General features: G+C 45.9%; 1 protein-coding gene across 3 annotated transcripts in view; it reads right to left on the reverse strand.

Moving 5' to 3' along the window:
- Positions 1–15,388: 15,388 nt before the first annotated feature.
- The window catches only part of UBA3 (ubiquitin like modifier activating enzyme 3), a 304,096-nt gene continuing 292,390 nt past the window's right edge, over positions 15,389–27,094 (reverse strand). For all 3 annotated transcript variants that reach the window (XM_085624784.1, XM_085624783.1, XM_085624785.1), the window contains one exon: positions 15,389–16,521. In XM_085624784.1, the coding sequence (XP_085480910.1) occupies positions 16,433–16,521 (89 nt within the window). In that variant the 3' untranslated portion in view covers positions 15,389–16,432. The remainder of the gene's footprint in view (positions 16,522–27,094) is intronic.

Raw genomic sequence — 27,094 nt, forward strand, 5'->3', positions numbered from 1 at the left:
AGGAAATATGCCAGACCAAGCTATTCAAAAGGCATTCCCCCATGAACCCCAATGGTGATGCCAACTTGCAAAGAACCAGTATTTTGCATTTTCTGGAGATGTGAACAAATCTATGTTTGGCTTGCCCCACTGGAAGAAAATGTTGTCTAGTGTTCTGGTCCAGCTCCCACTCGTGGCAAGAAGTTTTTAAACCTGCTCAATTTGTCCGCTATGACATTTTGTTTTCCCGGGACGTACTCTGCTTATAAATGCACTTTGTGATGAATTGCCCATCTCCCTATAAGCCGGGCTTCCTGAGAGAGCAGGAGAGATCTTGTTCCTCCCTGTTTGTTGAGGTAGTGCATTGTAGTGGTGTTGTCCGTCCTGACAAGCACCGATGTACCCTGTGTCTTTGGCAGAAAATCTTAGAGCGCTAGGTAAACTGCTCGCAGTTCGAGAAGATTGATGTGAAGACCCTTGTGGGAAGGCGGCCATTTCCCGCTGACCTGTAAGTCTTGTAGGAAAGCACCCCAGCCCTCTAGTGATGCGTCCATTGTAATCACGAGAGGAACAGCCTGTGATAGGAACAGCAGACCTGGCGATAGTCGGTGAGGTTGCGTCCACCAGTCCAAGGCCGTTATCATGGGAGGAGTAATCCGGATCAGATCGTCAAAAGATCCCTCTATTTGTATCCATTGTTCGTTCAAACCCTCCCGAAGAGGACGCATTTGAAGCAGACCGTGAGGAATGAGAGGGCTACAAGAAGACATCAGCCCTAGGAAGGATTTGAATAGGCGTACTGTAATGGACTTTCTTTTTTGGACCCGACTTGCCGAGGATCTTATCCTCGGATGTCTCTACAGAGTCGGATAGGCTTTGTTTTCCATGGTGTCTAGGGTAGCCCCCAGAAACACCAGTCGGCGGGATGGTTGTAACATTGACTTTTCTACATTTAAAGTGAGGCCCAAGTTCCTGAAAAGTTGTAGGCAGGCTTTGGTGGATGCTTTTGCTGCTTCGTACGTGGGGGCTTTGAGAAGCCATTCGTCCAGGCAAGGAGAAATTTGATGATGATGCTGCTGCCTTAGAAATACTGATACTGGAGCCAAACATTTCATGAAAATGCAGGGAGACGATTTTAGTCCGAAGGGTAAGACATGGAATTGAAAGTGACTGCCAGCGTTTAGCATTACAGAGCAGCTATAAAGGCTTCCAAGTGCTGTAAACTTTCAACCTCCTTCCCCCTCCCATTTACTTTAATAGAGGAAACATCTTGCTTGTAAAACTCCTCCAGGCTTCAGCTTTGTAGAAACTGTTGCCTAGATTCTCACAGGAGAGCATTGCTCTGGAAGAGCAGCCCCTGGACGGCAGCAATGGGTGACTCTGAAGTCAGTTTCCAGGTGAGCTAAAACCTTGAGATTGCATATATGTAGTTACAAACAATATAAAATGCTTTATGTTTTCAATTTTCTTTTTGAAATAATAAATGTTTTAATTTGAGAAAGAAAGGTAACATTGGATAACATAAGGAAACAAGCAGTGGCATAGCCAATAGATCTGACCTTTGGGGCCGTATAAGTGTTTAGCCATGCAACAGTTGATGTTGTTGCACCAAGGATATTATGCTGCATAACTAAAACTTATAAGGTCCCAAAGGCGAGACCTATTGGCTATGCCAATGCTTGTTGTAAATAGTACATTGCTGTCATATTGTCTGTGCGAACTAAGACAGCTTTGCCTGATATCTGTTTCTGGAATGATTTTAATGCCAGAAAGATTGCTAGTAACTCCAAATGGTTGATGTGGAGTAGCCTTTGCTGAGGTGTCCATGTGCCCTGTATGGTGTGATGAAGTAGATGAGCTCCCCAGCCGGTGAGCGATGCGTCTGCTGTTAGCACAATCTGTGGAACCGGCTCCATGAACGGTCGCCCTTTGGAAAGGTTTTAGGTGTTCCATCCACTGCAGAGAGCGATGTGTGCGGCCGTCCACCAACACCAGACCTGTTAGCTGACCTTGAGCGTGGTTCCACTGACTTGCCAAGCATTCTTGTAAGGGGCGCATCTAGAGTCTTGCATGAGGTTCTATGAATATGCAATAAGCCATCATCCCTAGGAGTTGCAGGAACACTCGAGCTGGAAGTAAGTGTTGGAGCGGGAATCTTGTTATAAGGGTTTGCATGCTTGCTATCCTGGCTCTTTGAGGGGTTTATTGTGGCACCTAGATATTGTTGGGTGTGGGATGGTTGGAGGTGAGACTTTGCGAGGTTTATGGTAAACCCTAAATCGTGAAGTAGTTGGATGGTGGCGTGTGTGTGATTTACACACTGGGTATGTGACTTGGCTTTTATGAGCCAGTCGTCCAAATATGGGAAGACGTGAATTTGTTGTCTTCTTAGGTGGGCTGCCTCCACTGCCAGACATTTTGTGAAGACTTTGGGTGCTGTGGTGACTCCGAATGGGAGAACCTTGAACTGGAAATGCTGTCCGTCCACCACAAACCAAAGAGATTTTCTGTGAGCAGGGTGAATGGGAACGTGGAAGTAGGCGTCCTTGAGATCTAATGTGGCAAGGAAGTCGCCTTGTTTGAGTAGCGGGAGGACCTGCTGAAGAGTGACCATGTGGAAATGGTCTGATTGTATGTAGAGATTTAATGGTCGGAGGTCCAAGATGGGTCTAAGGGTTCCGTCTTCTTTGGAATGAGGAAGTACAGGGAGTAAAGAACAAGTTACTTACCTTCGGTAACGCTTTTTCTGGTGGATACAGTATCTGCCTGTGGATTCCTCACCTTGTGAATATCCCCTGCGCCAGCATTCCACTGAAGTTTTTTCCCCAGCTCTCTACGCCGACGTGGACGACATCATAATGCATCAGCTCCGCTGGCGACTCTGTACGACGTCACCGGAGCCATAAGAGAGCCACGTGATGGCGTCAGTTCCACCCATTTTTTCCGTGCCCCCGAGGCACACAGGTGGACCAACGACAGATTCAAAGTATACACAGTATACAATATACAATCAAATATACATAGTACATAAACAAAAGGAAAGCTATATAAAACAAGCATTTCCTATCAATGTACCAGAAAGCATAACATCTCAAACAAGACATCTTTTAAGGTATACAAAGGTGGACAATGGGGAGGCGGGTGGGCCAGTGAGGAATATACAGGCAGATACTGTATCCACCAGAAAAAGCGTTACCGAAGGTAAGTAATTTGTTCTTCTGATGGATACATCTGCCAGTGGATTCCTCACCTTGTGAATAGATTCCCACAGCAGTCCCCACTCCCGGAGGAGGGTGTCCACCTTCCTATACCAGAAAGTCTTGCAAGGCAGAGCGCGCGAAGTGGCCTTCTCTCCTCATCTCAGAGTCCAAGCAATAATGCTTTGCGAAAGTACGGAGGGAGGCCCAAGTCGCGGCTTTACAAATATCTGCCACAGGAACACCCCTGGCCAAAGCAGATGTAGATGATTTAGCTCTAGTTGAATGAGCCCTAATACCCTCAGGAGGAACCTTACCAGCCAGGGTATAGCAGATCTTGATGGTAAGGATGATCCATCTCGATAAAGTGCGCTTGTGCACCGCTCTTCCTTTAGAACGACCAACATAACCCACGAAGAGCTGATCGTCCAGACAAAAGTCCTTCGTTTTGTCCAAGTAAAAGCTCACAGCTCTCTTTGGGTCCAGGCGATGAAGTCTTTCCTCCTCTTTGGAGGGATGAGGAGGTGGATAAAAAACAGGGAGAGTAATAGACTGCCCCAAATGAAATGGAGTAACTACTTTAGGTAGGAAAGCAGCCCTGGTCCTGAGAACCATCCTTTCAGCATGTAATGTTAAAAAAGGAGGTTTAGAACTAAGAGCTTGAAGCTCACTCACCCTCCTTGCCGAGGTTATGGCTACAAGAAAGACCGTCTTAAAGGACAACAGCCTCATAGGACAACTATGAAGAGGCTCAAACGGGGACCCCATCAGAAAAGTTAAGACAAGATTTAGGTCCCACTGTGGCATTACAAAAGGAGTAGGAGGAAACTTGTTTGAAAGGCCTTTGATAAACCTTAGTACAATCGGAGATTTAAATAATGACGGTTGATCAGGAAGACATAGAAAAGCCGATAAGGCCGAAAGATAGCCCTTGACCGTGGCCACAGCACAGCCCTGCGGAGCCAAGGAAAGAGCAAACTGAAGCACATCAGAAAGATGGGCATTTAAAGGGTCAATGGATCTCTCTCCACACCATTTAACAAACTTAGACAACCTATATGAGTAAATGGACTTGGTGGAGTGTCGCCTGGCCGATAAAATAACATCCACCACATCAGGCGGGAGAGAGAAAGAACTCAGGTTGCCCCGTTCAATCTCCAGGCATGAAGGTGTAAGCTCTGGAGGTGGGGGTGTAGAACCTGCCCCTCCGACTGCTAGAGGAGGTCTGCCCTCAGAGGGAGATGGAGCGGAGGGCACAAGGAGAGGTGAAGAAGATCTGTATACCACACCCTTCTTGGCCAATCCGGGGCGACCAAAATAACTTGGGCCCGGTCTTGGCGAATCTTCCTCAGAACCAGAGGAATCAAGGGTATGGGAGGAAACGCGTAAAGGAGTCGTGAGCCCCAACTCAACTGAAACGCGTCCCCCAACACCCCCTGCATCGGAAACTGGAGACTGCAGAATGACGGGCAATGCGCGTTCTCGCGGGTGGCGAACAGGTCCACCCGAGGGGTTCCCCACATCCAAAAGACGTAACGAACCACCTCCGGATGGAGCCTCCACTCGTGGTTGGCGGAGAACTGCCGACTGAGACTGTCCGCACGTACGTTCAGCACCCCGGCCAGATGATTTGCCAACAGACAAATCTGATGGTCCTGAGCCCAGGACCAGAGACGCAGGGCCTCTCTGCAGAGACAATGCGACCCCACTCCTCCCTGCTTGTTGACATACCACATCGCGGTAGTGTTGTCCGTCAGGACTTGAACAGACTGACCGCGAAGGGAAGGGAGGAAGGCCTTGAGTGCCAAACGAATCGCCCGCAATTCCAGAAGGTTGATGTGAAGCAACCTTTCCTCTGGAGACCAAAGTCCTTTGATCTCCAGATCCCCCAGATGCGCACCCCACCCTAAAGTGGATGCATCCGTTATCACTGTGGCCACCGATGGAGGTAGATGGAAGGGCTTTCCTTGGGACAGATTGCCCTCCACGCTCCACCAAGATAGATCCGCTGCAGCTTCTCTGGAGAGCCTGATCTACTCCCTGAGATCTCCGTTGTGCTGATACCACTGCCTGCGGAGGCACCACTGGAGCGCCCTCATGTGCCAGCGTGCATGGTTGACCAACAGAATGCAGGAGGCGAACAGACCAAGCAGGCGAAGGACCTTCAGAACTGGAACACCCGCTCCATTGTGAAATAAAGGGACCATCTCCTGAATGTCGAGAATTCTTTGAGGTGGAGCAAATGCTCGACACACAGTAGTGTCCAGTACCGCCCCTATGAACAGGTTGCGTTGAGAGGGCACCAGGTGAGATTTGGGCACATTTATCGAAAAACCCAAGTCGAATAACAGCTGAGATGTTACCTGCAGATGATGATGCACCATCTCTGGGAACTCTGCCTTCAGAAGCCAGTCGTCCAGGTAGGGGGAAAACCGGAATCCTCGACCTCCTGAGATGGGCTGCCACCACTGCCATCACCTTCGTGAAGACTCGAGGTGCGGTAGTAAGACCAAACGGGAGGACCGCAAACTGGTAATGTTGCGACCCAACCGTAAAACGGAGATACTTCCTGTGCGACTTCAGGATTGGGACATGGAAGTACGCGTCCTGCAAGTCGATCGACACCATCCAGTCTCCTTGCTGCAACTCTTGAAGAACCTGCGCAAGGGTCAGCATCTTGAATTTCTCCTGTTTCAGGTAAAAGTTCAAGACTCTGAGGTCCAGTATCGGACGCAATCTGCCGTCCTTCTTGGGAATCAGGAAATACCGGGAGTAGCATCCCTGACCCCTTTCCTGCTTTGAAACCACCTCTATTGCACCCTTTTGAAGCAAAGCTAGCACCTCCTTCTGCAGAAGAAGTAGATGGTCCTCTGAGCAGTAACCCTGGCAAGGAGGGTAAGGGGGGAGGAAACTCACGAAAGGGAAGGGCGTACCCAGTCTCCACGAGGTTTAAAACCCAAAGGTCGGTTGTAACAGATTTCCAACCTCGCAGAAAGTGGGACCCCGACCCCCCACAGGTCTTATATGATCCAGGATGGGGGACGTAGGGCTGCTTCCCTGAAGCTTCTTTGGGAGCAGAGGAGGCAGAAGATGAAGAGGGGTTGCGGCCAGAACCTCTCCGACCTCTTTGTCTCCCTCTATAGGACCTATAGACGGGATTCTGCTGCTGCTGTTGCTGCTGAGGCTGCCGGAAGGAGCGAAATTAAGACCTCCCAAAACCTCTGAATTTCTTAAGCCCAAATCCTTTAGCAGGAGCCTGCAGACCTAAAGATTTCGCCGTCACCCTGCTCTCTTTAAATCTCTGCAAGGCACCAAAAAGTCTCTGCCCGTCAAAAGGCAAATCCACCAATGTGGCCTGAACGTCCGTAGAGAAGCCAGACAAACGAAGCCACGCTTGCCTCCTAGTGGCTATAGATGACCCCATTATCCTTGCCACCAAATCAGCCGTATCAAGCCCCGACTAAATCACCTGCCTTGCAGCAGCCTGAGTGTCCGTGACCACTTCCATAAAGGACGCCTTATCACCTTCTGGCAACTTAGGGGCTAAAGATTTCATAGAGTCCATAAGAGCATGAACATAGCGCCCTAGCAAGCAAGTGGCATTAGTGGACTTAAGCGCCATGCTCCCAGAAGAAAAGGTCTTTTTAGCCGCCTGATCCGCCGTCTTAGACTCCCTATCCGCAGGAGTCTGAGGAAAAGCTCCTGAAGCATGCTTCGAGCATGACGCCATACCACCAGACTTTCTGGAGAAGGGTGGGAAGATAGAAAACCTGGATCCCCAGGTGCCACCCTATATCTTCTCGCCACCTGCCTGGAAACTGCCGGCGAAGAGAGTGGCTTACACCAGACGCCCATAACTGGCTCCAAAATAGCCTCATTAAAAGGCAGCAAAGGCTCACTGGTCGAGGTAGGCGAATGCAACACCTCCATCAGAAGGTTAGGTTTATACTCCGCAGAGGGCAACTGCAAGTAGAGCAACTCTGCGGCCTTCTTTATTACAAGATGGTAAAGAGCCAGTTCCTGCAGTGGAGAGGACCTAGAGGAGGAATGCTCCCACTCCGGAGTCGTATCAAGGCCACTAGCCTCTTGAATCCCTTCAAATTCGTCGGAAGATGTATCCACCTCACCTTCTTCCACCTCCACTCTATAACGCTCCTCTTCCAAATCCCTCTGGGCCTCTCTCCTTGAATGGATCCGAGGAGCCAGCGTCGGCAGCGCCGTACGCGGAGTCGGTGGAACCGAACGTGGAGCCGGAGGTGTCGGGGTCGGCGGCGCCGGATTCGGAGGCGCCGGACGCGGAGCCGAAGAAGTTGGCAACGGCGTCGAGGAAGGCTCCGAAGAAGGTCGATCCAATCGAAGCCGAGATGGATCCCCAGACGGCGCCGGAAACTGCCACGAAGGCGCCATCGGCAGAAAGGGCATAAACGGGGCCTGAACATAATGCTGCGACACTCCCAGAGTGTATGCCATAGGACCCAAGGGACCAGTAGGTGCGCCGGATGGGAAGGCAGCCCGTTGGAAAATCCCATACATCGCATTTAAAAAATGCGTCTAATCCGCACCCGGCGTCGGGAACTGCGGATAAGGGAATAATCCCGGATCCGGCTGAGGAGTACCTGGTACCGGAGCCGCAGTGTCCTCAACAGGCGCCGCAGGATCATCCGGCTCTGGAGAAGGCTCTTTTTCCTCTTCTTGCTCGGCCTCAGAAGCCGAAGACTCCACTGGAACCGGGGACTGCACCGGGGACCGCGCCGGGGACCGCTTCGGCGAAGGAGATCCCTCTGGAGACTTAGATTGAGAAGGAGACACATCCTTACTTCGACGTCGAGGCGAAGTCGATCTCGACGCCTTGCTCTTCAAAGACCGGCGCCGAGAGGAATGCTTCCTCTTCTTATGATGTTTCTTCGACTTCGAAGATTGCGAAGTCGACGACTCCGGTCTCGATCTCTCCTTCTTCCTACCTCTCTTCTCCTTCTTAGCCTTGGCCATGAAGAGTTTTGCCTCCCTTTCTTTCAAGGCCTTGGGATTCATCCTTCTGCAGCTGGAACAATCTTCCACGTTGTGGTCAGAAGAAGGGCACCACAAACCATCTTCATGGGGGTCTGTCATTGACATGTGGCTCCCACATTCCCTACAAGGTTTAAAACCCGACTTCCTAGTCGAAGACATGACAATTTTCTCCAACAGTAACACACTACACGACTACAAAGTAGCAGGAGAGTGCTGGAAAACCGTTGCGCGTCGACGGCGCGGAAAAAAGGGAACTGAAGTCATCACGCCGACGTGGCTCTCTTATGGCTCCGGTGATGTCATACGGAGCCGCGAGCGGAGCCGATGCATTATGACGTCGTCCACGTTGGCGTAGAGAGCTGGGGAAAAAAGTTCCGTGGAATGCTGGCGCAGGGGATATTCACAAGGGGAGGAATCCACTGGCAGATGTATCCATCAGAACCCCTGTGTTTTGGTGATGAAGGGGAACTGGTTCTATGGCATGTTTTCTAGGAGGGAAAGTACCTCTTGTTTTAGAAGCGTTAAGTGCTCTGCTGACATTGGACGCTGTTTGGGTGGTATGTTTGGGGGAGTTAAAGTGAGCTCTAGCCAATAACCTGATTGGATGATTTGTCTCACCCACCTGTCTGTGGTGATGTTATTCCAGATAGGTAGGAACTGTAGCAGTCTTCCCTCGACCGGAGTAGAGTGGTCCAGGGGGAGTGGAGGGAAGTCATTGTTTAGGAGTGGAGGCGGTACGAGTGTTGGTAGTTTTGCCTCTACCCTTATTGTTATTGTCCCTGTAGCCTCCTCTGTAATAGCCTCTGTTAGATGAGGTCTGGGTGGGACTCTTGTAGGAAGTGAAGGGGTTACCAGTCGTGAAACCTCTAGAGGCGCCCCTATAAGAGGAGCGACGAAAGGAACTTCTGGGAGCTTGCGATTGAAAAGTTCCCATTGATTTGGCAGTGTTGGGTGTCCTTCTTCATCTTCTCTACAGATGAATCTACAGTGGGGCCAAATATGTGTTGCTGGTCAAATTGTTGATTTAATATGGTGGTTTGAACCTCTGGTTTGAAGCCGGAAATGCGTAGCCAGGCATGTCTCCATAAAAGGACACTGGTATTAATAGCCCGGGATGCTGTGTCTGCAGCATCCAGAGCACAACAAATTGAGGTATTGGTTATGAGCTTGCCTTCCTGGATGAGATAATTAGCTCGTGTTTTGTATTGATCTGGAAGGTGTTGTAGTAGGGTCTCTAGCTCTTCGTAGTGTGCCCTATCATATCTAGCGAGCAAAGCCTGTGTGTTAGCAATCGTCTATATGTTGGCTGCCTGGGATGCCGTTATTTTACCAGATGCGTCCAGCAGTTTTGACTCTTTATCAGGAGGTGGGGCATCTCCTGTGGTTTGTGAATTAGTCCTTTTCCTGGTGTTGGAGGCCACTAAGGAATCTATGGGTACTTGTCTTTTAATATAAACAGGATCAGCTGGAGCAGCTTAGTACTTTTTTTCTACCCTGGTGTTAATGACTCTGGCCCTTACAGAGTCCTTAAACGCTTCAGGAGCGTGTTTGATTACCCCTTTTAACATTGGGAGAATGGCAGTGTACCTTTGGGATCGTGCCAAAGTGTTCATGAGGAAATCTTCCTCTACCGGGTCTGCGTGTAAGTTCACCCCGTGATATTCTGCTGCCCAGTGTATAAGCTGAGTGAACCCTATAGTGTCCCCAGGAGGGGATGGCCTAGATGTCATCCTGAGGTGTGTCTGGGACATCTGGTGTATCAATCGTCCCATGGGTCTTTTGGGGGTACCAGGAAGACTGGGTTCCCCTAAAGGTTGATCATACCCTAGGTCTTCAGAAGTGTCATCATCATCTGGAGGTGGAGGAGATGGTGAGGGGGGTAAATATGGGATAGGAGAGTGGTGGGGAGGGGGAAGTGGTGCAGGTACAGGTTTGCCCATTTTCTGTTTCTTTGAAGGACTAAGGATGAGTTGACCTGTTTTAGGGTCTTTTTGAAGTGTTTTTTGTGTTGGATCCGGTCCAAAAAGCTCCTCCTCTGATGTACGTTTCCTCTGCACCGATTTATTCGGGTCCGATTGTGTGTCAGAGGTTTTGGAGTCGTTTTGTGCTCTTTAGGTCTGGAATCGGGAGTTCTCTAGGATTCCGGTATGGGCTTCGGTACCGGTTGTTTTTTCGGTTCCGATGGTATCTTTGGATCCATAGGCTGAGCACCAGGGGTGATGGGTATCGGGGGTTTAGTCGGCTCCGAGGATTTCCTGGGCTTTGAAGGCTGAGCGCCCGAGGTTTTCGGAACCAGGTGTTTGCTTGGTTCCGACGATTTTTTCGTAGCCGAGGCACCTGTACTGGTGGATTTTGGTGCCGATGTGGAACTAGGCGTTGGTGCGGAGGAAGATAGTGGTTAGGGTTTTGGTGCCGGTGATGGAATTTCGGCACCAACGGCAGGCTGGCTCGATCCAGAGTGGCCTGAAGGAGTTTGCATATGCTTCTTTGCCGGGCCCGAAGGCGGGGCGTGAGAAGTTCTGTCCCGGTGTGCACCTAGGCCCGAAGGTGAAGGTGTGACCAAAGCCTTTTTGAAAATGGGAGGTGGGGAGGGGTTGACGTCCGTACTTACAACCCTCTGCCCCGGAGTGATGTCTTTGACGTTGGAGTCATCGGCTTCGGGGGAGCTGATGGTGCTGTGTTGGATCTGCTCCTGCTCCGGTACATTGATGCCTTCCTGGAAGATGTTGTCGGGAATGGATGTCGATGATCGAGCAATGGTTCTTCGAGCTAGACGATCCCGGATCATCTTCTTGGAGCGGAAGGAGGCACAAGCTAGACAGTCTTTGGCCTCGTGCTCGGGTGAAAGGCAGAGGTTACACACCTCATAAAGATCGGCGTGTGGAAACTTGGATCCACATTTAGGACACTTTTTGAAGGGAGTCCTTTCCATGATCTGAAGACCTGATGGCGCAGGTAGGCCCGAAAGCCTGCGTCGACGACCGGAATCAAAGACTTGAAGTTTTGAGAGATGCATGTCTAATGGTAACACGATCGAAACAATACTGAAGTAAGGGTGGAGGAATTCGCGTTGAAGAGATGATCGGTAACGACACCGAACTGGCGCGCGATGAACACATCCGAGCCCGATGGCGGAAAAAAACTATCAGACGATGGAGTCGATGCCCATGCGCACTATTGTCCAAAGGAGGAGCCACCTATCATGACTTCCAAAGACTTTTCCAAGACAACAACAAAGTGCAAACATCCGGGCCCAACACCAGATGGCAATCTATGCACAGTGTGTGATCTGCAGCTCATATGTCTCAAACAGATCTTACTCTTTTTCTATAAGGCTCTTTGAAATCATACAGAAAACAGCCTTGCTGATGCATAGGCATCGGTAAATCAAAGCGCTTACCAGCTCTCTCCAGAAGGTTGTGAAAACCACCAATACCTTCCGGAGGTGAATCCGTTTGTTGGGGAGATGGAGATGCCGGAGTGTGGATGACATAGGAATCCCATTCATCTTGTTGAATCTCTCCTCTCTCTCAACCGCCTCATCAGAGGATGTTAATTGCTGAACAGGAGGAGCTGGAGTAGGAGGTTGGACCCTAGGAGACTGTTGAAGAGCAGGAGAACGAACCTGTATCTGTGGAATAACAGGAGGAGATGGCGGAGGAGGCGGAACCAGTTGTATATTCTGCTCTGGTGGAAATCTCCTTTTGTAGTCCGCTAGCATAAACTGCAGATCTGTCAGACTTGTACATCATTTTCTGCTGGTGAGATTGCTGTCGTGGATGGTAATATTAACGTCCTTAACCATCATCTTCATTGTAGTGAATCAGCCACTTTTGTGGTCGGACACCCTATGATGACCCTCAACCACCACCATTCTATACTGACTTAAGTGTGTTATGTTACCTTAGCCTTAATGTAGGATGGGTTTGCATATGCCTGCTTTTCTTCTGCCTTTTAGTGGAATAGTCTTTCCAAGAATAGAAGGTATGGGATGTTGAGGTGCAGTCTTGTGGGTGGTGGTGCACACGTGCTCAATGTTGTATACTGAGGGATTAAGTGTATAATGTTATTTGGGTTAGGTGAATTATGACTTTGACCTATTGGCTTTGACGTGGTCTAATGTCATTCTGCCTTCTGACTTTACCTTGCTTCTGTGTGCACAGTGGTGCTTGTAAGTTGTGTGGATGAGAACTATAGGTGCTCCTTTGACATGGTCTCATGTCATCTTGCTTTTCTCATTCCATCTTGCTTTGGGCCTTTGTGTGCATGGCTTAACTAACTCTGAAGCCATTTTCTGTGCCTGCACGAAGCTGCAAAGTGGGGAGGGCATGGTCTGCTCTTTCCTCCTGTTTTTTCGCATTTAACGGACTAGAGAGAACTGGTTCTTATCAGAGGAATGTACATGGTTTGACTTGTAGTCATAGCAGGGGCCTGATCAACCCTTGCTCTGACCTTGAAGCAGGCTGGTACGGGCTCTCATGAGAACTAGGGGGCGTGGCTTGCTAGAAGCTTCGCTGTGTTTTGAATGTGTATTAAAAAGGGGAGTCTACACTGGCTTTGTGGAAGTTCATCCGTGGAGCAGACGTGTTGTCACGGAAAAGTGGTGTCACCTCTGAGCTTTCACCCGGTTCAAGCAATGGACTCCCCTTGAGCAAAGCGGGGTGAAATGATGGCGCATTAGTTGAGGAGTCTCTGCTACTAACTGTCTCTTGATTCTTTCCTTCCCTTCTTATTTCTGATTCTTATATCCATACATATATATTTCTCATATATATTTGCCTTGGTTGTATTTCAATCATACTATTGATATGTTAGAGTCTGTTATGTTAGGTGCATTTGGCTTACTGTGTGGTGCTATTTACAAATAAATACATCCCAGATATACCAATTCGTCTTTTCCTTGTAGCAGGAGGTGTGGACTCTTCTTGGCCAAGTATTCTGTTGTAGAAGGATGGGTGAATTCCCTTCTAGCAGGTAATTGTGTTATAGGAAGTTGGTCCTCTAATCTAATCCTGGCAAGTGATGTGCAAAGTCTGTGTATATATTGTTTTCTTGCCTTGCCTTTGGGGGAGTTTTGAAAGTTTGCCCACCTTAGGAAGTGCTGTGTATATGTTATATTCCATAAGTTTGGAACTGATATTCTCTCCCTGGGAAAGTGACGGTACATTCCTTGGTCCAAGGGAGATCTAAGGTTTGTCATTACACTCATCAGACTCCTCTTGATATTTAACATGAAGATCAGATGGACTCATGGCTGCTCCAAAAAGACTATCTTAATCAAATTCTTCATCTTCCTCATCCTCTTCCTCCAAACATTGTGAGGGCTTGCACCGGACTAGGTGAGATTACAGCTGGTGTTAACTGCAATTTTGGAACTTTTTGCTTTTCCTTACTCATCAACGGTGTCGTCGACGATCCCGTCGATGATTGTATTGCCACCGGAACAATTTTCATCGACGAAGGTTGCTGCTCTGTCGACGGAATCGTCGTTGTCAACGTGAAACTGCCAGCGACAGGTATCTTCGTGGACGGTAACGCCGATGACCCTTCCACCGTCGATGCTGCTTCCCTCGTCAACACCATCGTAAACGAGGTCTCCTTTGACGGGATCGTCGACGGGAGTGATGTCGTCAGCGGATGTATCGTCGACTGAAGTTGACCCATCGAAGAAGACTTAGATGATACGCTTCGTCGACGGTAAAGGTACGTTACCCATCGACGATGTCGTCGATGATGACATTGATGCTGCAGAATCCGTCACAGTATTGATTGAAGACACCATCGTTGTTACTAGAACCACCTCAGGTGATGATGTTCTCGTCGACTGTGGTGTCGTCGACGGGCTGCTTAACTGTGGAGCTGAGGTAGGTTTCTTGAAGGAATGCTTCAATTTCATAGGTGGTGTTCTAGGTTCTGAAACCGGTCTCTTGATTTTTAAAACTTTCCTTTCTTCATGAGAGGCTTTGGTGGTAGTTTCAGTCGTTTGTGAGAGGGTTCAATAGACTTTCGACGCTTTAAGTGGCTGCGACGATGAGCCCGCAGGGTCATCTAAAGGTCGTTTCTGAGGTGTTCTTGAGGAGGCTTTAGATGATGTATTACTCTCCTCATCAGATACCATATTATCTCTATTTTTCAGGCTCTGAAGCCACGAAAGAAGTCTTCCTGCTCAGTCTTTAAGAGTTTTAGTGGAAAAGGTACGACATACCTTGCACTCCTTGGGCTTGTGGTCAGGATATAAACAGTTTAGGCAGTCCTTATACTTATCGTCAATATGCAGCCTTTACTTCCTGCAGGTTCCACAGGTTCTGAATAAACCTTTTTTTAGGTGTCTCTGACATGGTGGACCTCAGTCTGAATCACCTTCAAATAACTCCAATGAGTTGATAGAAAGTTGAAATGGTGAAAAAACACTCCAATCCAGAAAAGAGAAGAAAACTGAGCAGAGCTCAGTGGAGACTCCCTTAGCACGACGTGCGGTAGGAAATCTGAGGGACTGGAGCCTCTCTCAGGAAGGTTCTACAGGGTGGTCTCTTCTGATTGGTTGAGTTTTGAGTTTGGTCCTTTTTCTTAAAGGACATAGATATGTACTAAAAGATTATTAGGCCTAGGCCTTATGTGGTTATGTCTATAGAGACTATATTTTTTTATTATAATACCGGGGACTCCCATCTCTACAACGGGGAATGATTCAAGCATGCGAATCTATGAAAGTTACAATACTGGAGTAATAGAAGCATTTAAAAGGTTAGGCAAAGTGGCAGCAAAACAGAAAGTATGATGTTAGAGAAGTAAGTGAACATTTGGCACATCACTTTGCAGTACATGCAGGTGTGATAACGTTTTAGATTTAAGTTGTGAAACGAAGGGCTAGTCCAGGACTTGTAAAAATAAGTGATTGCCCTCCTTAAATGTACATTTAAAACATAAGTTGTGTGGCTACAAGGGCGGATGAGAATGAAAAGTAATGCAAACACTGATGCCAGGCAGAGTGTACTAAGCACTGAGTGTATGTTTGGCAAGAAAGAATAAAACAAAAACAAAAAACAATAAGTATTTAGCATCCCAGTTTTACATTCAATAAATTGGATTGTTATGGGATTAATTCTTACACAATATGGATTTGGCAGATCTTTTCAAACCGTTTTGTAAATTGTGTTTAAAACAAAACAAACAATTCATGAATATCACACCAAGCTGTAACATACAGTTAAAGTCTTTATTAATAAATGCTTTAACCACTGAAGTGATAAGGATTTAAAAATAAAGCTGCATGCTTTAAAGTGCAATTACAAGGAGAAAGTCACTAGGTAAAATGCAACTCTTGAACTGTGTGCACACCTTTGACATCTGCTTTTCTGGGTCATAGAACATTTTGACCTCATTTACTGAAACAGGGGTGGATGGTTCGCTTAGGCACTTTCCCATACAACCGCAGAAATGTTTGCCATTCACTAATAGATGTACTTAATGAACAGAGAACAATGTAAAGCTGAACAATGCATAATGTCCATGTACTCTCAACGGAGAAAGGACAGAAAGTCATGCCAACAGTTAAAGTAAGGTAATATGCCTCCGAGCCTCTGGCATAGACACACCCAATGAGTTCAAAGTTCTCATTTGTGTAAAGAAACTTAATACTAGGAGGGCGTAAACTGCAATAATATGCAAAATGTCTATGACATCTAAGTCCCCAAAAAAAAAACATATTGGTATTTTCATGGACACATTTTCAAGTCTGTTTACACATTTTTCAAAATAAATTCTTTACATTTTTGCCTAACTGGCACTTTTGTGCAAATGATATTCATATTAAATAAAACGAACATATACGTTTATTATTTACATCTTTACCTGCAAACGTTTTTAAATTAGGACACCGAGCTGTACATTTAAAAAAAACTCCTTAGAAATAGATTCTGATGCATAAAGCAGGGTCTCTAATACAAGGAGAGACGTTCTCATGTTCCAACACAATGCTTTCAGGCTTTGACAGAAAAACTTTTTTCAAATGTGAAAAGCCACCTTTAAGTGGCTTGTCACCGTTTTCTCATGAATCTGGACCGGTATGAAAAACACTTGAAGAAACACTTTCAACAGAGTACATTGGTAAAAGTAATTCACCAAAAATCAAATTTGCGGCAACATTAGAACTACCGGTGAGAAAAGCCAAGTGAGTTAGAGCACCCGTAAAGTGTTCATAATTTTGGAGTTTTCCGGCACTAAACTGTAGAAAATGTATTTCTGAGTTAAGTGCTAAAATGAAGTTTGAACAGCACAGTCTGTGGTGTAGTGACATCAGCTACTGCAAGTTCCTGCCCGTCGGTGAGACCCAGTTCTGAAAGAAAAAGTGAAGCATGTTAGGTCTAACCTTCAAATTCAGGCCGGTCATATAAACCTTTCAACTGAAGTCAGTTGCAACATATTTGCTTTTTTAAGACATTCCTATCTTTGGTGGCCATCCCACGTAGAGAAACCAGACACACCATCCTTCCAGAAAGCCCGCAAAGCACTTTTCATGTTGTAGTTCGATCAATAGTGAGTGCAAATTGAACAAGTTGGTGGTAATGTTCTTTCTGGTGGATTTTCTATCCAAATGCAGATTCCTCACCTTAGAACAGCAGTCTCCCATGCGAGCTAGGTGGTGCTATGTAGCTACCGTTGGGTCTGTAACCCCCCTCCCCCCACCCCACAAGAAGTGATGCAGCTGAGCCACATATATAGGCACCAACCCTGCATGCGTATGTTAGTTTCTTATTTTTCCATTTCCGTACACTCTGACATGGAGTTCGAACAAATGTTAGTACCAGTGTGCTGAATACTAATGTTAATAATAAAAAAGTTGATGCCAATAACGATACATTCACGTACAAAAACGGAATTGCACCCTTATTGACAAATTCACCCGTTGTTAACTCCACTTCATCCCGACTCAGAAATACGTAGTTAAACAGGCCCTGAGATCAATGCCTGAATCACTGATTGACAGATCACAGGTGGGGATCCAGGTAGCCAGCAGACAAATGTGCGAGCAGAAAATCCCAGGTCAATCCAACAGATAGGCTCAGCGGCACCGCAATGGTCCACGGAGATTGTCCCCAATGAAGTACACATGACCAGAGGGGTGTGCACATTCCCAAAACACCATAAAGTTAGTCACATTAAGTTAGGAACACTTAGCCACATGAAGTCAGGAACACTTAACCAATCAGGACACAGCACACGCAGTGATCACCCGCTCCCCATGCCAGACATCTGGATATTTTATCTACTGGCCGAGACCCACCTGGATTTCTCATCTAAAACAATTTATGGCTCCAAAGATAACGGCCCGTACCCTCCCCAAAAAAGAACTGGAAGAACCATTTTATTGCATTCAATGGACTGTATAAAAACCTATGTTGGACAGATTGTACACAGTACTTTGTAGACAGTCCTCATACCCTATGCTTGTAACTGTTCTCCTGGCCACACTGTTTAACTGATGAAACTGTTCCTATTTTGCCAAATGCCTCGTCTCTTGTTTTTTAAAGGCATTTCGTGTTCGAACAACACTAACTCAGAACCATTTTAGAAGTTAAAGAGAGGCCAGTCTGCAAAAATGAGGATGTGAGGGTGCAGACAGGAATTTGCAGATAGAGTATCCACCAGAAAAACTGTTGCCAAAGGTAAGTAGCTTGAGATGAACACCGCTAACCATTTATTACTCACGTTAGGTAAGACACCAAAACAGAACCTCTCCTGGTGGAGGGTCTGTGAAGTGGACTCAGACCAAAAAGTCCTGCAGGACCAAGCAAACAAAGTGCCTCTCTGGCCGGACCTGGCTGTTGATGCTTGCACAAACGCCCATGTCTCAGACTGGCAGATCAGGACATGCACACTACAAACCAACGCATTAGTAGCAGCCTTATACCTGCTAGAATCAGCTCTGACCTTCTGGGTGCTTCTTCTTGGCCCGTGCAAAGCAGATCTTGATGCAGAGAACTATTTACCTAGACAGGATCCTCTTGTGCACAACCGTCTTTTTTCTCCTCAGAGAACCCCCAAAAAAACATATTGGTCACACAGTGTTCCTTGGTACTATCAAGGTAAAAACTCAAAGCCCTTTTGAGGTCCAACCAACATAGCCTCTTTTCCTCTTTTGATGGGAGGCGGAGCAAAGAACCATGGTAGTGATGGATATTTAATTTGATTGAAAATAAGGATGGTGATAACGTTGCTTGTTAGTAGGGAGAAATGTCTCACAAGTAGTTGGCCCAGGCTGCAAAAATGTCTGAGGGGACAACTTGTTTTGGTCTTAACTGATGGTAGCTAGTGTTAAGGAAACTAGCTTCTTGTAAGTTCATGTAAAAGACATTTATGTAGTGAAGGGGACTGGGGTGTCCATGATCTGAAATAGAGCCAAAAAGATGGTGCAGTTTCTGCTGGTCTGTACATGCTGGTAAAGGCAATGGGTCCGAGTCGGGTGTATGACGACTGGTTGCACTTTTGTAATCTCGTAACATGACCTCTGTCGAAATCGAGCTGAAGCCAGTTCAGTGCCTGACAGTCGGTACTGGTATCAGTACTGGATCCTCTTCCTGCACCAGTGGCATAGACAATGCAGATGTGGAAGAGACCAGAGCAGGTCCTGGAGAGGATGTGGAAGCTTGTACTGCTGCCAGAATAGGGCCAGAGGTGGGTCTCAATGGGTCAGATGACACAGAGGACTGCATCTGCTAGGAACATTCCTACTTGGTGCCCCTGCAGTTTCTTTGTGCCTGAAGGCACGCAAGAGGTAACTGAAAGCATGGCCTCCTTGAAGATTTAAATCTCATGCGGCATCATCGATGGCTAGGAAACTCGAGGTGACAGATCAGCTGAGGGATCTGCTCCGTGACCAGAGATCTCAAAGGTGAGCGGCTCACATCATGACGCCCTCAAGTCTTCTCTTTGGATTCAGAATGGCAGAATATGGTTGAATATCACTTTGATTTTTTATGTTTGTGCTTGGACTTCGATTTTGACTTATCAGCGAACTTTGAGCGCAAAGATGATCTCTCACGAGAACGCCTTGGGAGGGGGACCGAGCCTGTGACGTGGAGTGGAGTGGAGACTTTTGCGAAGGCAGAGACGGCGGTGCTTATGTGGAGCTCGCACTGTCACTTCTAGGGCAGTACAGACCAATGTGGAGCAGCTCAGTGCCACCCACGGGCGTGCGTGAGAGTCTGTACTTTGAAATATCGGTCTCACAAAATATGTACAATTTCTCCAGCGGATGTTAAGTTGCCGCTTGCACATTCTGCAACAAGGTGATGAACCGCTAATGATTTCCAACACCCGAACATCTTATGCAGTGGGTGAAATTTACCAGTCATAAAACATAAGCTGTACCATTTGCTACCCGCACTTACCGTATGCGATATTCTATTGCGACAAGTCTCAATCAACCATCCATTCAGAGGCTGTCATCACAACTCAGGGTGCCTTTCTTTCACATAATTTTTCACAGTGAACAGTGCTGTATATGTTTAGGCTAACGTTTTGTGTGTAGCACTAACATGGAGCCTTCCTGTATTTTCCGAGCACTCTGAAGCACCACAGTCATGAAAAATGCTAAAGCGAATCAGGACTTAGGCAGTGTCGGTGAACTTAGCAAACAGATTAAGCAGAGAGACAATACTCTACTCCTGGTGCTCTACACTTCTGTAGTTGCAAACAAAGCGAATAACTGCCAGGTTTGATGTGCAGGTAAGCTACAATGAAGAAACGACACACTCGTGATGAGGACAAGCTTCTGGTCACGTTCAATGGAGTATAGAGTTCTGAACTGGTATGTAGGCGCATTTGTGTTGATGGCAATCATTTGGAACTGTATGTCTCTTAGGCCGGCTTTTGGCTAAATATGAGCTATCGGCAAAATCTAGACAATCGACCTTTGCCCCATTAACTCCCTGTCCTACAGTTATCAATTTGAGCCAAAAGAAGATTTCAGGTAACCCCTTAATTGAATAAATGACAAGTAAATAAATGAGAACCCTACCTTTAACTAGTATCTCTGTCCGACTAAGAGGATCTAGTATTGGTACAGCCGCAGTTTTAAGTGTGAGTGACTGAAAGCACATGCATTGAGTGGAACAGGGGACACTCTCCCGAGCAGCCAGAGTAAACAAACATGTTGGGTATATATACGGTGAAATTGACATTTAAGGTACTGGCTTACATTTTAATGTGCACTGGAAGAGAGCTACGGACATGGGGAGGTTATTTTTATTTTTTAAACTGTTTCCATGCAGTTTCTCCTATTTCCTATTTGATTTTTCGCACACAAATGCCCTCTTGGGTGAGCAGTATTCAGTCACTCATTCACATACTCCTATCAAATTTTCTGGGTTCAGGGAGGTCATTATAAAGAAGAGGCTTTTAGCAAACAGATTTTTAGTTGCCTTGCAATTTGTCATCAACCTGCTGATTGCTTGTGGCTAGAGTGTGGCAGCTTAGTGGACTAAAACATGTCCACTCAGCCTTCCGTCCTGAAATTGAGAAAACAAGTAGCTAATGAAACTTTGTTGTCTTTCAATAGCTACATGAGACACCAGTAGGGAACACATACACTCTCTTCAAATGCTCCTGACATTTTCTCCAGTACACAGCACGTGCGGTATATTGAAGGAAGCATGCATAAAGCTGAGTTATGCAAATAATCCCTGTTCACATGTTAGACTATCCCTGTGGAAGAGCTCCCAGGTTATCAAATCACTGCAGCACATCAGAAGTTGTCTAGTACGGTTCTAATGCAACCAAAGAAAGCCAGGTCCATAGTGTCTAGGTCCGTAAGCTAACCTCTAAGAACCCGGCCATCGTGGCGCAGGTAGTAAATGGGGCAGCTCACTTTTAGATTCTACAAGAAGGGGTGGGCCATCATTGCTTATGTTAGTGTTTTAAAGTATGAAATTGTTCAGCACATATTTGGCACTGGCAGTTAAGGGTTTATAACAGAGAGAGCCTACACCCTCTGTATTACTGGATGAGGACCAATGGACTAATGTAGACCTGGTGTAGGCCAACAAGCTAAAACGTTGGATGGTGATACCAAGATGGTCTACCAGACACCCATATAAATAAACAGATAATCCAGAGCCACTCAAACCTCCCTTCAGCACCCCATGCTATTTCACAATTGTAAGTGCACTCTCTCATGGCAGCATCAGGAATTAAGATAGAGTTCAACTCCCCACATCTGGAACTACTCTTAACTCATAAGAAATGTTCTTTCAATATATTTTATTAGATCCTAAAGTTGATAAAATATGAATATGTATTTGCAGTATGTATGGTTCGCCTAGATGGATTTGGAAAGCACAATCCAGTGAACACCATTCAATTAATGCTTCTTCAGCTTATTTCTAGAAATACCATTACAATCCCATGGGGTGACCCAGTGAACCTCACGACCTGGGTAGCATTTAGTACAGTAAACAAAATAGTCCTGCTCTGAATTATTTGGAAGGGCTCCCATAACAAACTTAGCAAAGCTATTTTCCTTGAGGTGAGTGGAATAAATGCATTCACTCTTTACTTTTTGCCAAATTTTTGTTCATCTTTGATTTACTTTTTTATGCTTTATTTATATTCTGAATTTTGTATTGGCGAGCTGGCTTGCTGTCTACTTATCCCCATAGGATTCACTCAATTAAGGTTTTTCATGCAACTCTAGGCGAGTGGTTGCATGCGAAAGGCACTTATTTTAGAAAACACACACTTTTTTACTCATTCCCTGCTATCGCCGAAGGGTTTTGGCCCTCCCTCACGTTCTGATTAAGACCCACCCAGATGATTTTAAGTAACTGAGTCTCGGGTCGAAACGGAGATGCTCACAAAATTGCCTGTACTAAGGCCTGATCCTATTTGGACATTTAAGATAACCCTCTAGTTGACCTGTTTAATAGGGATTTTGGATTCTGTTATACCAGACAGGCAACACGCATGCGGCTGAAGCCCTGTGAACTTCAACTTTTATTGTATTTTATGTATCCAGACACCTCAGTTTCACTTGTCACTCTGCATGAGCACTTTTGTTGTATTTTGCACATTTGGAGCAACCTTCAGTACAGTATACATAGACAGTTTCATGTACTTGCGCCATAATACATTCCTTTGAAGTCATTTTTTCTCTGTTTGTGTTTTTCATTTTACTTTAAGTGATGTTTTCTTCCATTAAATATTTTCTGTTTGAATTTGCTAGTTACGCAAAGGACCATTTTGTTTACTATTTATAGAAGTAGACCTGATATTATATAGTTTAAAAAGTAGCAGTGGGGAGTAAAGATTAGATAGTTAAAATTACTAGGAAGATAATCAACCAGGAAAATAAAGACACCTTTAGCATGCAGGTGTAGTTGATCAGCAATATCGTTTGCAGAGTTGCATGCCTGTTTGAACATTCTATGACATCAGACCTAGAATAGTAGTAGATAGCTCGCTATTGCACATAATTTTATAAGCTCGGTACTAGGCCACTTTTTTTTAAAACTTTTTTTTTTTTTTATTTACGCACGCTTCTCTCAATTACGGATTCTCAAAACTATTGATGCTATTAGTTACAAATAACTATTTTAGGTTTCTGCAGTACTTGACAGTTAATAGAGATTATTATGCAGGTTACCAGGCAAGACAGTCTGTCTATTATTTGGCTCCACCCTACCATTCCTTCCAGTAATAGGAGAAGCTCTCTAATGGATATCTAATGGCATCCTTCCAGATTTCTTACTATGACGTGATAGGAACAGCACCACTCTAACCTTGCCTCCGTCTCAGTTTTCAGCATGTGCCACTTGCTCCAATTTGTGTAGCAAAATGTAATGCTGCAAACCACTCCGATTATAGACAATATCTCCCTTATTGTTCACTCGCATGGGAATGCTTCAATGGTTTGCAAACGTTGGTTCACCACTGGAAGATTTTCGTGACAGTGTGTCACTGTAGCTTCACTCACTGGAGTATTCTCTTGTTTGATTTAGAGCGTCTGCTTTTTTGTTGTTTATCAATTATAGACATTGTGCTGGCAAGTTTACTTCATGTTTAAAGATGAACATGCTACTTACCTTCAGTAACTTTCTTCTGCAGGTGGCTGCTTACCTCGACTGTTTTAGGTATTTTGTACTTGTTATACCTTGATACAACCTAATAAATACATTTTCTAAAAAAGTGCTTTCTCGTACAGACTATAGAGATTCTTCACCTTTTGAACATTCCCCCGACATTAGACTGGATCAGGAAACAATTGGTTGTGATCAGTGTGCACCTTCTTAGACTTGGGATCTTATTGATATTAGAGTCCAATCACAGAACAGGGAAGATGAGAGGGTCGATGATGAATATGTGGCTAGATAGAGTCTCTACCACATAGAGGTTTACCCAAGGTAAGTAACTTGTACTTTTGATAGAGATACTCTAGCTGCAGATTCCTCATCTTTTAAATAGCTACCAAAGCAGTACCTAGTTGGAGGAGGGTCTTTGACTGGACTCACACCAAAAAGTACTGCAGAACAGAGATGCAAAATGCCTCTCTTGGAGTATCTGGCTGTCCAAGCAATACTGCTTCGTAAATGTACGGAGACACGCACACGTAGGTGCCTAGCAGATGTCAATGGCGGGGACTATGCATGCCAATGAAGTGGTAGCAGCGTTTGGCCTTGGTAGGATGAGCACCTAGTCCTTCTAGAGGCTTCTTTTTGGCTAATGAGTAGCAAATCTTAAAGCAGAGCATAATCCAACCGGAGATGGTTCTCTTTTGCACAGGGTTGCCTTTTTTCACTCCAGTGAACCCCACAAAGAGATGATTGATTATACTGGAGAACATCATGTGGACAATGTTGAAATTAAGTGCTCTTTTGGAGTCCAAATGGTAGAGTCTCTGCTTCTCCTTGAAGTGGTGAGGCAGAGCATAGAACACTGGCAAGTTGATTTTCTGACAAACGTGGAACAGTGTCACAGCTTTAGGAAGAAAGAAAGATGCACATGTTTAAAGAATAAGCTTGTTTGGGAAGGTAGTGGTGTATGGCTAGTTGACACAGAGACAGAATTTTACTCACAAGCCGCAGGAATGTTGCGGTGACTAGGAACACGGTCTTAAGTGTGAGAAGCTGCAAAGGACAGCTGTGGAGCGGCTTGAAGGCAGTGACGACCGAACTAAGGTCTCACTGTGGCATGACAGAGGGGCTATGGACAAAAATAATAAAACATCAGATAACTTTGCATGAAGCATGTTGGTGTTTGGTTCGCACCTAGCCAGACATCTGTCCCAACAACAGGAGTATACAGTTTCTGTTGAGGGATGTTTCGCTGCCAAGAGGATATCAATCACCTACAGAGGCAGGTCGAGTTGTTCAGGTGTCACTGCTTAAACTCCATGCTTGAAGGTGGAGGTAGGAAAGGTTAACTTAGGCCCCGTCAATCCTTATCTTCTTGAGAACTTGGGCAGGAGTGATATCAGTAGGAAGTCATATAAGATTCCCAAATTCCACTTGAGGCAGAACGTGCCTCAGAGTGAGAAACGCCTCGAGAACTCTGATGTGCAGAAGTACTGACATTGTGTTTTTAGTGGTGGTGAATAGATCAAACCAAGGTTCTTCTCACTCACCGAAAAGACCTTGCTCCCACCCCAGGTAACTGTCACTTGTGATCCGCTAGGCATCAACAACTGAGCTCATCCACCCTTGCATTCACAGATTCTGCCAGGTGGTTCGTTAGCAAAAAATTATTTGGTGGTCCAGTCTTTTCCAGAGGGGTAGGGCTGGGAATATTGACACCGTCATTGTTACTGGCAGCAGCAGGGGGAACACGCTGATATCACCGCCGTGAGGGCAACGGGCAGCATTGCCTACACCTCCCAGACGCCCCAGCCCGACGCCCGCTGTGACGCAGTAGAGCGCGCCTGGAGGCGCTTAAACACTCTGCAGCCTCCCGCAGCGCGGGACATTGTTACTGGCAGCAGCAGAGGGAACACGCTGATATCGCCGCCGTGAGGGCAGCATTACATACACCTCCCAGACGCCCCAGCCCGACGCCCGCTGTGACGCGGTAGAGCACGCCTGGAGGCGCTTAAACACTCTGCAGCCTCCCGCAGTGCGGGACGCGCCTGGGCTGTGCCCGGGCGCAGCCCGGGCCAGTCATCGCCAGGAGGAGACAGGGCAGGGCCCCCCTCTAACAATTGGCACCACATCTGGAACCGAAATACGCCTATATCAAGGGAAGGTACTGTACATAAATAGAACTGTGTACACCTCGAACTACGAGGGAACAGCTTACCATCCATGGTTCTCTTCCATTATTTGGAACTTGTAATTTTTACTCAGACATTTTCTTTGCCACTCCCATTGCTGCTACTTTTTGGACTATTTCTGTATGTTTGATATAGTGGGATTTTAAACATTTTAGTGATATCATAGTACTGTATCTCTTTCTAGCACGTGTCACTTTACGTTAGGTCTACTTATTCTGCATTTGCTCCTTACAATTAATAGGTTGCCTAATGTTTAATACCCCAAGTTCACGCCCAATGAGTACAAAGTGGTAGACTATTCTATTTGTATTGTGTAATACGTGTCGTTTTAGGCATTTGCACAGTTTTCCCCGTAGTAAGATTATGGCAAGGAGGAAAACTGTGAAGCCCCCTATCGATCGATCATGTACTGCGATCAATTTGTTTTTGGTTAAAGCAGTTAACGTCCTTTCAGAAGAAATTAATCAAACCCAGAGACTTCTTTCTATGGGTTCAAGCCTTATGGGGGCTGACCAGGGAAATGAGGCCAGTGTTCTCCCCAGCCCCCCTGGTGAGATTGAGATTAATACATCGACTAATAACTCACTGGTCATTAGGGAGTCGGTCCCGGACACCATTGTACGGGAGGAAATAGTGGGGATTGTACTCTAATATCACTGACCCCTAATTTGATTCCCCCTGAGAGCCCCCTACCATTGGAAAAAACTAGGGGATGTAGAAAGAACATTTTAGAAAGGGGGAACTCCAATCCTAACCCCAAGCCAAAAAAGGCAATTAAGAGTACTCGTGTTGCGAAACCAGGTTTGCTAGTCGATCAGCCGAATAGAACAGATCTTATAACCCAACATTTAACATTGGCTACTATATCTGATAAAATTATAGAGCTACTAAGGCCATTATATGATAAATTAGATACTTTGGCCAGAGAAATCCATAAATTTATTGGAGCGCTGGATAAAGTTAACGATAAACTTATAAAGGAGTCAAGTAGAACCCAACAGAAAGATGTTACTATAGGCCCAACTAATTTGATTACTGTTCAGGATAGGGAAGCTATTGATAATTCGAAGGAGCGGTCTATTGCCTTAGAAGTGAAGAATAGGGGAAATGAAAGAATTTTAGTATCAGGTAATTCAGTTAATAACTATGGATTTAAACCACCTCAGAAGGATAGAACAGTGACTAAGCCGGATAAACTTATTATACCCAATTCTGCCAAACTAGATGGTCTAAGAGTGTCAGTCCATGAGGACAGGAAGATGACCTCGGTTACAAACCTGCCTCCTGAATGCAGTGCATACGTCGCAATTCTGGCCAACGTACCTAAATTCGAATTTGGTCAGGTAGAAGATCACGAGTCCCTCATAAATAAAGTAGTGTTTTGGTTAGCCAATAATTGTAATTACCCAATGGAAGGGATAAACCAGATCCTGACAACACGTAGAGTAGGTTGGATCGGACCTTCAAAAAAATGTTTTGTCAGTGATTGCATAATTATTAATTTTAGGTCCCCGAGGTGGGCGTTTAATAAACTCAAAAACGCGCCATTACCCTCATCTCGGGAATTTAACACTACTCTTCTCCCCTTAGGATACTTTTATAGACATTTAATGGGAACACTCGAAAACGGAAATGCAGGTCGACCTAG

The sequence above is a fragment of the Triturus cristatus genome, chromosome 9 (genome assembly GCF_964204655.1).
Source record: "Triturus cristatus chromosome 9, aTriCri1.1, whole genome shotgun sequence".
In the NCBI taxonomy this organism is placed as follows: domain Eukaryota; kingdom Metazoa; phylum Chordata; class Amphibia; order Caudata; family Salamandridae; genus Triturus; species Triturus cristatus.